General features: G+C 43.6%; 1 protein-coding gene across 5 annotated transcripts in view; it reads left to right on the top strand.

Annotated features, from left to right (window-relative positions):
- Nucleotides 1-414: 414 nt before the first annotated feature.
- The window catches only part of TPK1 (thiamin pyrophosphokinase 1), a 495,971-nt gene continuing 485,962 nt past the window's right edge, over nt 415-10,423 (top strand). The window contains exons 1-2 of one of the 5 annotated variants that reach the window (XM_034761276.1): nt 415-535; nt 1,251-1,310. In XM_034761276.1, the coding sequence (XP_034617167.1) occupies nt 1,268-1,310 (43 nt within the window). In that variant the 5' untranslated portion in view covers nt 415-535; nt 1,251-1,267. The remainder of the gene's footprint in view (nt 536-1,250; nt 1,311-10,423) is intronic. The other 4 variants (XM_034761275.1, XM_034761279.1, XM_034761278.1 and 1 more) reach the window with 4 other exon arrangements.

Raw genomic sequence — 10,423 nt, 5'->3', positions numbered from 1 at the left:
TAAGTCTCCCATTCTCCCATCGCCCCCTTCCCCCGCAAAGACAAAAATATAACATTTTCAAGCCAGTGCAAATTACTAGTGCCCCACGTGGGGTTAGTAAAGCATTCGTGCAAGAGGACAGAGCCTAAATAAAAAAGAGCTGCCATCTCTCTCTCTTTTTACAGCTTAGCCGGGTGGGCCAAAAGTCTCAGAGGTGGGTGAGTGCCTGAAGTCAGGCATCTAAAATGCACAGCCCAGGAATGATCTCGCAGGGGCTGGGCACCTGCAGCTCCCATTGGAGTCAGCAGCAGAGAAAGGTGCTCAGCCTGCGAGGACATCTGCAGTTGCACTCCCTGCCCACGTCCTGCATGGGCTGGGCACGCTCCCTCTCGCTCTTCCTGCTGCAGCCGTTCTAAATCGATCGCGGAGCAACGGATCAGTGCCGGAATCGATGCCATCGCCGTTCCTCCCCGTCCCTTGTCCTCGCCTCTCCCAGGACACCTGCACGCGCCCGTCCTAGCGCCAGGCCCCGCAGCAGCAGGGAACAGAGTCTCAGGTACCCCGGCGCGAGCGCCCCGCTCCTAGCCCCTTCCCGTGCTTGGTGCAGGGGGCGCTGCACGGTCAGCTGCTACTTCTGCTTCCTAAGCTGAAACTCACGTGCTCAGCAGCCCCCGCTATTGCTGCTGCCGCCAAGGCGCCTCTTGTCACCCTTTGCTTCCCTGGGGATTGGGGGGAGACCTACTCCCCCCCAGTGGGGTACAGGCTCCTAGGGGAGAAAGCCCCCTCACACCTCTGCCTTCTCTTCTGCCTTCCAGATCTAAACGTGGAGTCCCCTCCCAGTTTGCTAGCCGAGTTTGCAGCTAAAAGCAGCTGTTTCAGCTCAGCAAATAGAGGATGCTCGTGATTCCTGCTTCCCTGTTCCTACCCCTCTCTGCGTTGGCTTTAAGCGCTGGCGCCGTGTGGCGAAACGTATCAGGGCTTGGCAAGAGCCAAATGTGCCTGTGGCTTAATGCCCCTCTCCCATTGAAACGGGCTCGCCCTGGGTGCTGCCAGTTACCCGCAACTCAGCCTACAACGCTTTTAAAGCTGTTTGTTTATTTCTTTGGAAAACAAACCTTGGTCTGTACGTTTCCTCTGCTCAGAGTAAACTTGAACTGTGCTTTTTCAAGAATATGCCAATAAAATAAGCGAGGTTTAATGGACAGCTGAGGTTTGCAAGAACTTGGAATCTTTTTAACCTGCCGTTTTCTGTGTTCTTTGTTTTTTAAAAGCAGAAAGTTAATAAGCTATGGAACACGTGTTTACTCCGCTGGAATGTCTGCTTCCCACTGGTATTGTATCTCTTTTTACTATTTAAATCTCTCTCAAGAGTCTTTACCCTGCAAATAAGTATTTTTGTGTGCACAACATTAAGAATTGCATTCTTGGGTTGAAAGACAGCTTGATTATCATCTATTATTTTGAAAGGTTAATATATATAAGGCCTAACATTCCCCTTCATTTGTTGCTAGTAGAGCCAATTCGATGTCATTGTGATGGGAATCATTTTAATAAGAGTGTGCGCACACATGAGTTTACACTGGATTAACTATATCCCTTTCAAATCATATTCTGTTAAAGTGGTGCAGTTTATCCAAGGCCTCAGGCTATGTTTATATTATAAAGTTGCATTGGTTTAATTTAAATTTGCTTTTAAGCCAATTTAGTTAAACCAGTGCAAATTCCTGTGTGGACACTCTTATTTCAGTATATTTCAAACTGATTCCTAATCCATTTAAACTAAATGGAAATAAGAGAAATGATTTGAACTGTAATAGTGGTCACCCAGGGATTTGCACTGGTTTAACTAAATCAGTTTAAAATGCCACCTTTAGTTGGTGAAATGTTCTTATGTAGACAAGGCCTAAAGCTGATGAGTAGGCTGGCCTGAGGCGATATGTACCCAGTCAATATGTGGATAGTTGAAATCCCTCATTATTATTGAGTTTTTTATTTTAATGGCCTCTCTAATCTTCCTGAGCATTTCACAGTCACTATCACCATCCTGGTCAGATGGTGGGTAATATGTCCCTACTGCTATATTCTTCTTCTTAGAGCATGGAATTACTATCCATAGAGACTCAATGGTACAGTTTGATTCATTTAAGATTTTTACTTCATTTGATTCTACACTTCCTTTCACATGTAGTGCCACTCCCACACCAGCGCAACCTGTTCTGTCTTTCCAATATATTTTGTACCATCTCCCCTTCCCCCACATCTCCCCTCCAACTCACACAGTGGGCCTCATCTAGTTCATCTCAATGTAAAATTACAGTGTTTTGTCTCCACTTGGATTTTGCAGCAGGATAGCTAAGGTCATCCTGTCATGGAAAACACATTTATTTTGGCAGTGAAGGCATAGCAAATGGTAATATTTAAAATGTCAGTGGCAGGCATCAGTTAATGCTCCATGGCAATGAATGGGAGGGGGAAAGTACTCAGTGGCTCTCCAGCTTTTTCTGAGGCACTCTGTCTCTGCAGACAGTATTCCATTGATTTACATTTGTTTCACATTTGGAAAGTTATTTTTGCAACCAGGGGGCCTAGATACTTTTTTAAAAATGAAAACTTAGATTCTGCAGCACAGCTATGTGGCGTGGGGAGATTGTATACATAACCATTCAAGTGTGATACAGCAAATGCACAGGGCTCATAACAGTTTATGTTACATTACAGTTTGTGAAATCATTTAAAAAGCAGCTCTGTTTTCTTTTTTTAAAAGATCTAGGGCCTTCTACAGTGTACCACCCTTTGTTTCCCTCCTATGGTTTGTTTATAACCTTTCCGTGAGGGTTGGTGACCTTGGTGTTGTGCCTAGATTGCCCATTGTGGGTTCTGCAGTGACACTAGTCTTACTAAACTTTAACTACAGTGGACTTTGAGAGCTCCATACCATGCCTTTGTCTCCTTAACATTGGGGTGCTGCTGTATGCTTTAGACAGGCCTGCACCTGATTAGTACTTGGAATCTTTGGGTAGTAGGGTATGCTAGGTCCACTTACTCAGCAGTATTGCTAATGTGGAGCATTGTATGCCATAATCTACACTGGATTTCTGTTTGTTCCCACGTGTAATTCAAACTTTACTTTTTGATGTACAAAAGCCCTTTCATCTACAGCATAAACGTTGACCTTATTTAGTTTTAAGGGGGCCCTGATACAACTTCTGTCATTTCATAACTTCTGCCAGATGAGGAGGATGAAAGAGAGAGACACATCTTCCATTGCTCAAGTCCACCAGCAAGGTAGCTCCCTGGTGGCTTCCTTATTGACCCTCCTGCAGAGGGGAGGGCTCTGCATAGCAGAGAATCCTCTTGCCTTGCTCTCTGTATCCTGGCCCACAAAGAGTTCCATGAAACTATTTCTCACATCATGTGGGGAGTGTGAGCCATTTGTGGGGGCTGTCTCCCTTATATCCTATTCCCCATACCCACTGTGCATTAGAACCACACCAGTTCCAGGGGTGGTAGTTGGGGCTTGGATTTGATTCCTTCAGAAGAGGGTGTATTCTTTGATAGTCTCTTTACCCTTTTCATCAACTTGAATGGGCTTTGAGGTTTTATCAAGATGATTATTTTAAGTACCTCTTAAAACTTAAGTTTATATGGGCTACATTGATGTTATAGTTATTTCACTGGTGTCTGGAATCACATTGTCTCCAGTTAAATGAGCCAAAGCTGTTTCAGCTTTGAAAGAATATCGCCAGGTAACTGTCTGTAAAGCTGAAATGCCAATTTATTGCAGGTAACCCTTTGCATCCTTCCCCGCCCCCTCCATTTGAAACTAGAGTTTTTGTTCTGTTAAAGCAAGGTCACCTGTATGTCACAAGCGAGCCACAGGAGAGAATAAAGAGTGTTTTACAATTATATAGCAGTATAGTTGTTTCTGTACACAGGAATTATGAAGTTATGCATTAAATTTAAGGGAAGGAGAGTAGGAGGAAGCAACAGTGTAACCTAACTGCTCTTCCATACATCCACAAGACTTTAGGTCTGGTCTAAACAACAAAGTTAGGTTGACATGAGGCGCCTTGCATCAACCGAGTTGTGCATATGTCTTAACTAAAATTTGTCTCCCAACGATGTAAGCGTCCCATTATACTGACGTAGTAACACCAGCTGCCTGAGAAGCATTGATCCATGGGTGAAATACCGAGGTCGACATAGCATGAGTGTGGATGCTACATTACTTATGTCAACCCTAATAGAACCTTGAGCAGCTGTCCTGCAATGCCCAACACTGACTGCTCTGGTCACAATTGTGAACTCCACTGTCCAGAGGTCACAGAGACTGGAAAGCCCCCCCTCCCCTGTAAAGCCCTGCACATGTTTAAAATGCCTTTCCCTGATTGTCCAGTTTGGCAAGCATATCGAGCTGCTCTCCATTCTTGCATACAACTGCTTAGCTGACCATGCTGGCCACATGCTCTCTAGCTTGGAGTAGACAGGAAATATTGGTTCTCCTGGGCCTGTGGGGAGAAGAAGCTGTGCAAGCACATCTATGGACCAGCCATAGAAACATTAGCATCTATGAGCATCTTGCACACAGAATGCAGGAGAAGGGGGTACAAGAGAGATCAGTAGCAGGGCTGCGTGAAAGTGAAGGAACTGCAGCAGGCATATCAGAAGGCCAATCTATTCTGCTGACCCCAGTGGATACTTTCAAGAAGCACGAACCACAGGTCCCTGGCCTAAACAGCAAGGAGGAGGTGGAGGAGGATGGGGGGACATGCGACCAGAGAATCTAGCTATGTCATGAGCCAGGACCTGTTTGAGACTTTACCACTGTCTAATCAGCCCTGGTTGTCAAACGTGGGTAAGCCCAGTGCAGGGGAAGGAACCTCAGGTAAGTGTGTAATTGTATTCCCATTACAATGATGTACTGATGGCAACCCCAACTTAGCAGGACACAGCTATTGACTTTTCATTGATTTGCTCCTACTAACTAGAAGAGGTAGCGGTACAACAAAGAGAGGTAGAGTTGTTATCGGCTTTCCATTCCCTTGTAGAGTTAGGGAGCGGAGGCCATGAGGAGCAGTTTGTTTACATGTACAGGTATGTCCCTTGAATCCTCCTGAGAGATCTCAATGAAATTTTTATGGAGGTACTCTGCAGTCCTCTCCCAAAAGGTCTAGAGAGGGCTGTCTTATTTCTTCCTCAGCAGTAGGACACTTTCCCACGCCAGTCAACGATAACTTCAGCAGGCACCACTGCAGTAGACAGGTGAGCCGCACACGGGCCCAGGCAGCTTTGGGATGCCAGCAGCAGCTGTGTTCTCTATGCCTTTGTTACCTTCAGGAGTCAGATACCAGCTAAAATCACGACAACCTGTGGAAAATGGTGACAGTACTCAGTGCTGTTGCCCTATACTGTACCTATAGTTTCATGCAACTGAGCAATTCCCTCCCCATCCATCAGTGCTCGTTTTTCAGGCGCAGAAGTGGCACTCCACCAACACACTTGAATTGGTTCTTTCTATGTGCCACGGTGATCTATTCTTCAAGAAATCATCATGTTCCCCACTGACTTGGTTCTGCAAATACCGGAGGATCATGCGTCCTGTGCTTGCAATGCTTATGACAGTAGTGCAGAGCTGTGCAGGCTCAATGCTTCTGTCAGAGATGGCGGACAGCGAGGAGGGCTATGCGGGTTTGTGGGATTTTTGAAAAAAGTGCAAAAATTGTGGGCTATAGATGGCATATTAACCAATTAAAAATAGAAACTGTTTCTGCTATCCCCTGTTTTTTTGGTTCCATCTGCTTTTGGAGAAGCAGGACTTTGTACATGCTTTGTAAATAAATAAGATTACACCCAAGACAATACCAGACTTATTTCTACTCCCAACTGGACTATTCCCTGGACCCTGAAATTTGACTAGCCACTTGTCACTTAAACTTTGCTCTATAAGTGGATTATATCACCATACCCCCCCCCCCCCCCCACCCCACACCCCCCTGTGTAGTCAGGGGTAAACTATTTTCTGACAGAGAAAAGAATTACTATAAATCAGTAGTTCTCAACCTGCGACCCAGTCAGCACACGGCTGCGGCCCATGTGACATCTTCAGGGCCATACAGGTAGTATTGGATGCTGCCCACAATAGTGAATAGGTTGAGAACCACTGCTATACTTGGAAGTGATATAACATGGGAATAACAATGTTTTTAATTGACAGTTGAATTATATGAGAATTATATGAATTCCATTCAAACAAGTGAATAGAAACTGTTTCTGCTGTTAATCTTTTTCAAAAAAATGGGGTTAGGTGGAGCAAGAACATTTTTATTCATCATCCTATAACTCAAATGGGTAAAGGTAAGTTGTTAGAAGCTGGGAATGGGCGACAGAGGATGGATCGCTTTATGATTACCTGTTCTGTTCATTCCCTCTGAAGCACCTGGCACTGGCCACTGTCGGAAGACAGGATACTGGGCTAGATGGACCTTTAGTCTAACCCAGTATGGCCGTTCTTATGTTCTAAGTGGCTACTCAAAGTTTGGGGTCCCGGGGATGGTCCAGTTGGGAGTAGAAATTGATATTGGAGTCTGGTATTGTCTATGATGTAATCTTATTTATTTACAAAGAATGTACGAAGTCCTGCTTCTCTAAACACAGGTAGAACCACAAAATGGGACAGCTTCTTATAGCTCTAAGCCTCTTTAGCCAGCACTAGACTCAAAACTGTCCACTAGGCTTCTCCAGGGTCTCTCCCTTCTTACAGGCAATTGCTTGGGCCTTGTGCTGGCTTTCTTCCTGCCTCTGAGTCTTCCTCAGTTTCTTGTCTGCCCCCACATCTCCCCAAACTATATACTTTTTCTACACTCACCCTCCTGATCAGAAAAACGCCAAAGGAAACCCTTCTCTCACATGTTGCTAGTTTCTGGGCAGACTCCATTGTGCTCTGTTTTAGATGTGACTCCTTAAATATCTCTTACCACTAGCTTAAATGGACGGCACGTTCACACACAAATTTTAACTTAACCCATAAAAATGTTTTACCCAGCTCATAACAGTATAATGGCCCTGCTGAAAGGACCAGGAGTCAGTGAAGCAACCGTGCTTTCAGAAGGATATTGACTTCCTTCCTTAGTCCTGACGGTACCCTCCACAATGAGTTTTTAAAGATATATATTTTATGGTTTCACAGCAGCCTTATTATAAAATCATATACAAACTGCATAAAGGTTTCAGATACAAGTCCACATTTAGGCTTGATATCTGAATATGGAAAACAATATAAGAAATTGTTTGTTTGCAAATACGAACCCAGTCTGAATAAAGTAGAAGCTGATATGAAGTAGGAACACGTGGTAAATTATTGCACAAGAAAAACTATACGAGGTGACTGGTCCAGGCTTGGAAGTCTTGGGATCCCAAAATTACAAAACCCTCTATTTCCCCCCCCAGCCCACCCCAAAACACAATACTTGTATTTGTGATCTGTTTTCAGCTTGTACATGTGAAGACCATTAGCCCATGTTCAGTGCAAGTTTTTGGATAGTTAAAATGTTGCACTTGATCACATTCATGTTTATTGACGCCCAAGTTTTAGACCGAAATCTAATACAAATATAATTCCTCCCTCATACAATGAAAAACACAGTATCAGGCTGCCAAGTACAGTTGGTAATCCTCCTTCTACTGGCTTCCAAATTTAATAAGCTGATTAGGCATGGATCTAAGAGCCGGCCTTTTGCTAACAGCATTGTTGATTGACAGCTTAGTCCAGAAAACTTTTTTCAATTGCTTGTGAAAATGTATCTCAATTTAACACACTAAAAGGAGCTTCCTTGGCAATTATTAAGGACGAAGTTCAGTTAAAATAAAAAAAAATCTAGAAAAAGAAAAGTAGTGGCAGATCTCACCCAACACAAAATACCGCAAGAAAACAGTTATCTTTACTCTGCACACAACCCACCTAGCCCTGCTGCCATAGATGAGTCCTCTCCCCACTATTCTTAACCCCATGTCCAAATAGACATAGTTTGCAGTATGCTCAAAAGGTCAGATGATCTGGACTTTTTTGGACTAAGGATCAAACAAATGTTAAAATCAGAGAGATTATCCTTCCTACACATCCCATCTATATCCTAAAATGGTTCTCATCACCACTATCATGGCCCAGAGCTACCACCCACCTTTAAAAAGAACAGGAGTACTTATAGATTCATAGATTCATAGATTATAGGACTGGAAGGGACCTCGAGAGGTCATCGAGTCCAGTCCCCTGCCCGCATGGCAGGACCAAATACTGCCTAGACCATCCCTAATAGACATTTATCTAACCTACTCTTAAATATCTCCAGAGACGGAGATTCCACAACCTCCCTAGGCAATTTGTTCCAGTGTTTAACCACCCTGACAGTTAGGAACTTTTTCCTAATGTCCAACCTAGACCTCCCTTGCTGCAGTTTAAACCCATTGTTTCTGGTTCTATCCTTAGAGGCTAAGGTGAACAAGTTCTCTCCCTCCTCCTTATGACACCCTTTTAGATACCTGAAAACTGCTATCATGTCCCCTCTCAGTCTTCTCTATTCCAAACTAAACAAACCCAGTTCTTTCAGCCTTCCTTCATAGGTCATATTCTCAAGACCTTTAATCATTCTTGTTGCTCTTCTTTGGACCCTTTCCAATTTCTCCACATCTTTTTTAAAATGCGGCGCCCAGAACTGGACACAATACTCCAGCTGAGGCCTAACCAGAGCAGAGTAGAGCGGAAGAATGACTTCTCGTGTCTTGCTCACAACACACCTGTTAATGCATCCCAGAATCATGTTTGCTTTTTTTGCATCAGCATCACACTGTTGACTCATATTTAGCTTGTGGTCCACTATAACCCCTAGATCCCTTTCTGCCGTACTCCTTCCTAGACAGTCTTTTCCCATTCTGTATGTGTGAAATTGATTTTTCCTTCCTAAGTGGAGCACTTTGCATTTGTCTTTGTTAAACTTCATCCTGTATAACTCAGACCATTTCTCCAATTTGTCCAGATCATTTTGAATTATGACCCTGTCCTCCAAAGTAGTTGCAATCCCTCCCAGTTTGGTATCATCCGCAAACTTAATAAGCGTACTTTCTATGCCAATATCTAAGTCGTTGATGAAGATATTGAACAGAGCCGGTCCCAAAACAGACCCCTGCGGTACCCCACTCGTTTCGCCTTTCCAGCAGGATTGGGAACCATTAATAACAACTCTCTGAGTACGGTTATCCAGCCAGTTATGCACCCACCTTATAGTAGCCCCATCTAATTTGTATTTGCCTAGTTTATCGATAAGAATATCATGCGAGACCGTATCAAATGCCTTACTAAAGTCTAGGTATACCACATCCACCGCTTCACCCTTATCCACAAGGCTCGTTATCCTATCAAAGAAAGCTATCAGATTGGTTTGACATGATTTGTTCTTCACAAATCCATGCTGGCTATTCCCTATCACCTTACCACCTTCCAAGTGTTGGCAGATGATTTCCTTAATTACTTGCTCCATTATCTTCCCTGGCACAGAAGTTAAACTAACTGGTCTGTAGTTTCCTGGGTTGTTTTTATTTCCCTTTTTATAGATGGGCACTATATTTGCCCTTTTCCAGTCTTCTGGAATCTCTCCCGTCTCCCATGACTTTCCAAAGATAATAGCTAGAGGCTCAGATACCTCCTCTATTAGCTCCTTGAGTATTCTAGGATGCATTTCATCAGGCCCGGGTGACTTGCAGGCATCTAACTTTTCTAAGTGATTTTTAACTTGTTCTTTTTTTATTTTATCCGCTAAACCTACCCCCTTCCCATTAGTATTCACTATGTTAGGCATTCCTTCAGACTTCTCGGTGAAGACCGAAACAAAGAAGTCATTAAGCATCTCTGCCATTTCCAAGTTTCCTGTTACTGTTTCTCCCTCTTCACTAAGCAGTGGGCCTACCCTGTCTTTGGTCTTCCTCTTGCTTCTAATGTATTGATAAAAAGTTTTCTTGTTTCCTTTTATTCCCGTAGCTAGTTTGAGCTCATTTTGTGCCTTTGCCTTTCTAATCTTGCCCCTGCATTCCTGTGTTGTTTGCCTATATTCATCCTTTGTAATCTGTCCTAGTTTCCATTTTTTATATGACTCCTTTTTATTTTTTAGATCGTGCAAGATCTCGTGGTTAAGCCAAGGTGGTCTTTTGCCACATTTTCTATCTTTCCTAACCAGCAGAATAGCTTGCTTTTGGGCCCTTAATAGTGTCCCTTTGAAAAACTGCCAACTCTCCTCAGTTGGTTTCTGTACTTGTGGCACCTTAGAGACTAACAAATTTATTAGAGCATAAGCTTTTGTGGGCTACAGCCCACTTCATCGGATGCATGTAGTGTAAAATACAGTGGGAAGATATATATATACACAGAGAACATGAAACAATGGGTGTTACCATAAAA

The sequence above is a fragment of the Trachemys scripta genome, chromosome 2 (genome assembly GCF_013100865.1).
Source record: "Trachemys scripta elegans isolate TJP31775 chromosome 2, CAS_Tse_1.0, whole genome shotgun sequence".
Classification (NCBI taxonomy): domain Eukaryota; kingdom Metazoa; phylum Chordata; order Testudines; family Emydidae; genus Trachemys; species Trachemys scripta.
Note: the sequence above shows the minus strand (reverse complement) of the source record. Positions and strands in the feature narration are given on the sequence as shown.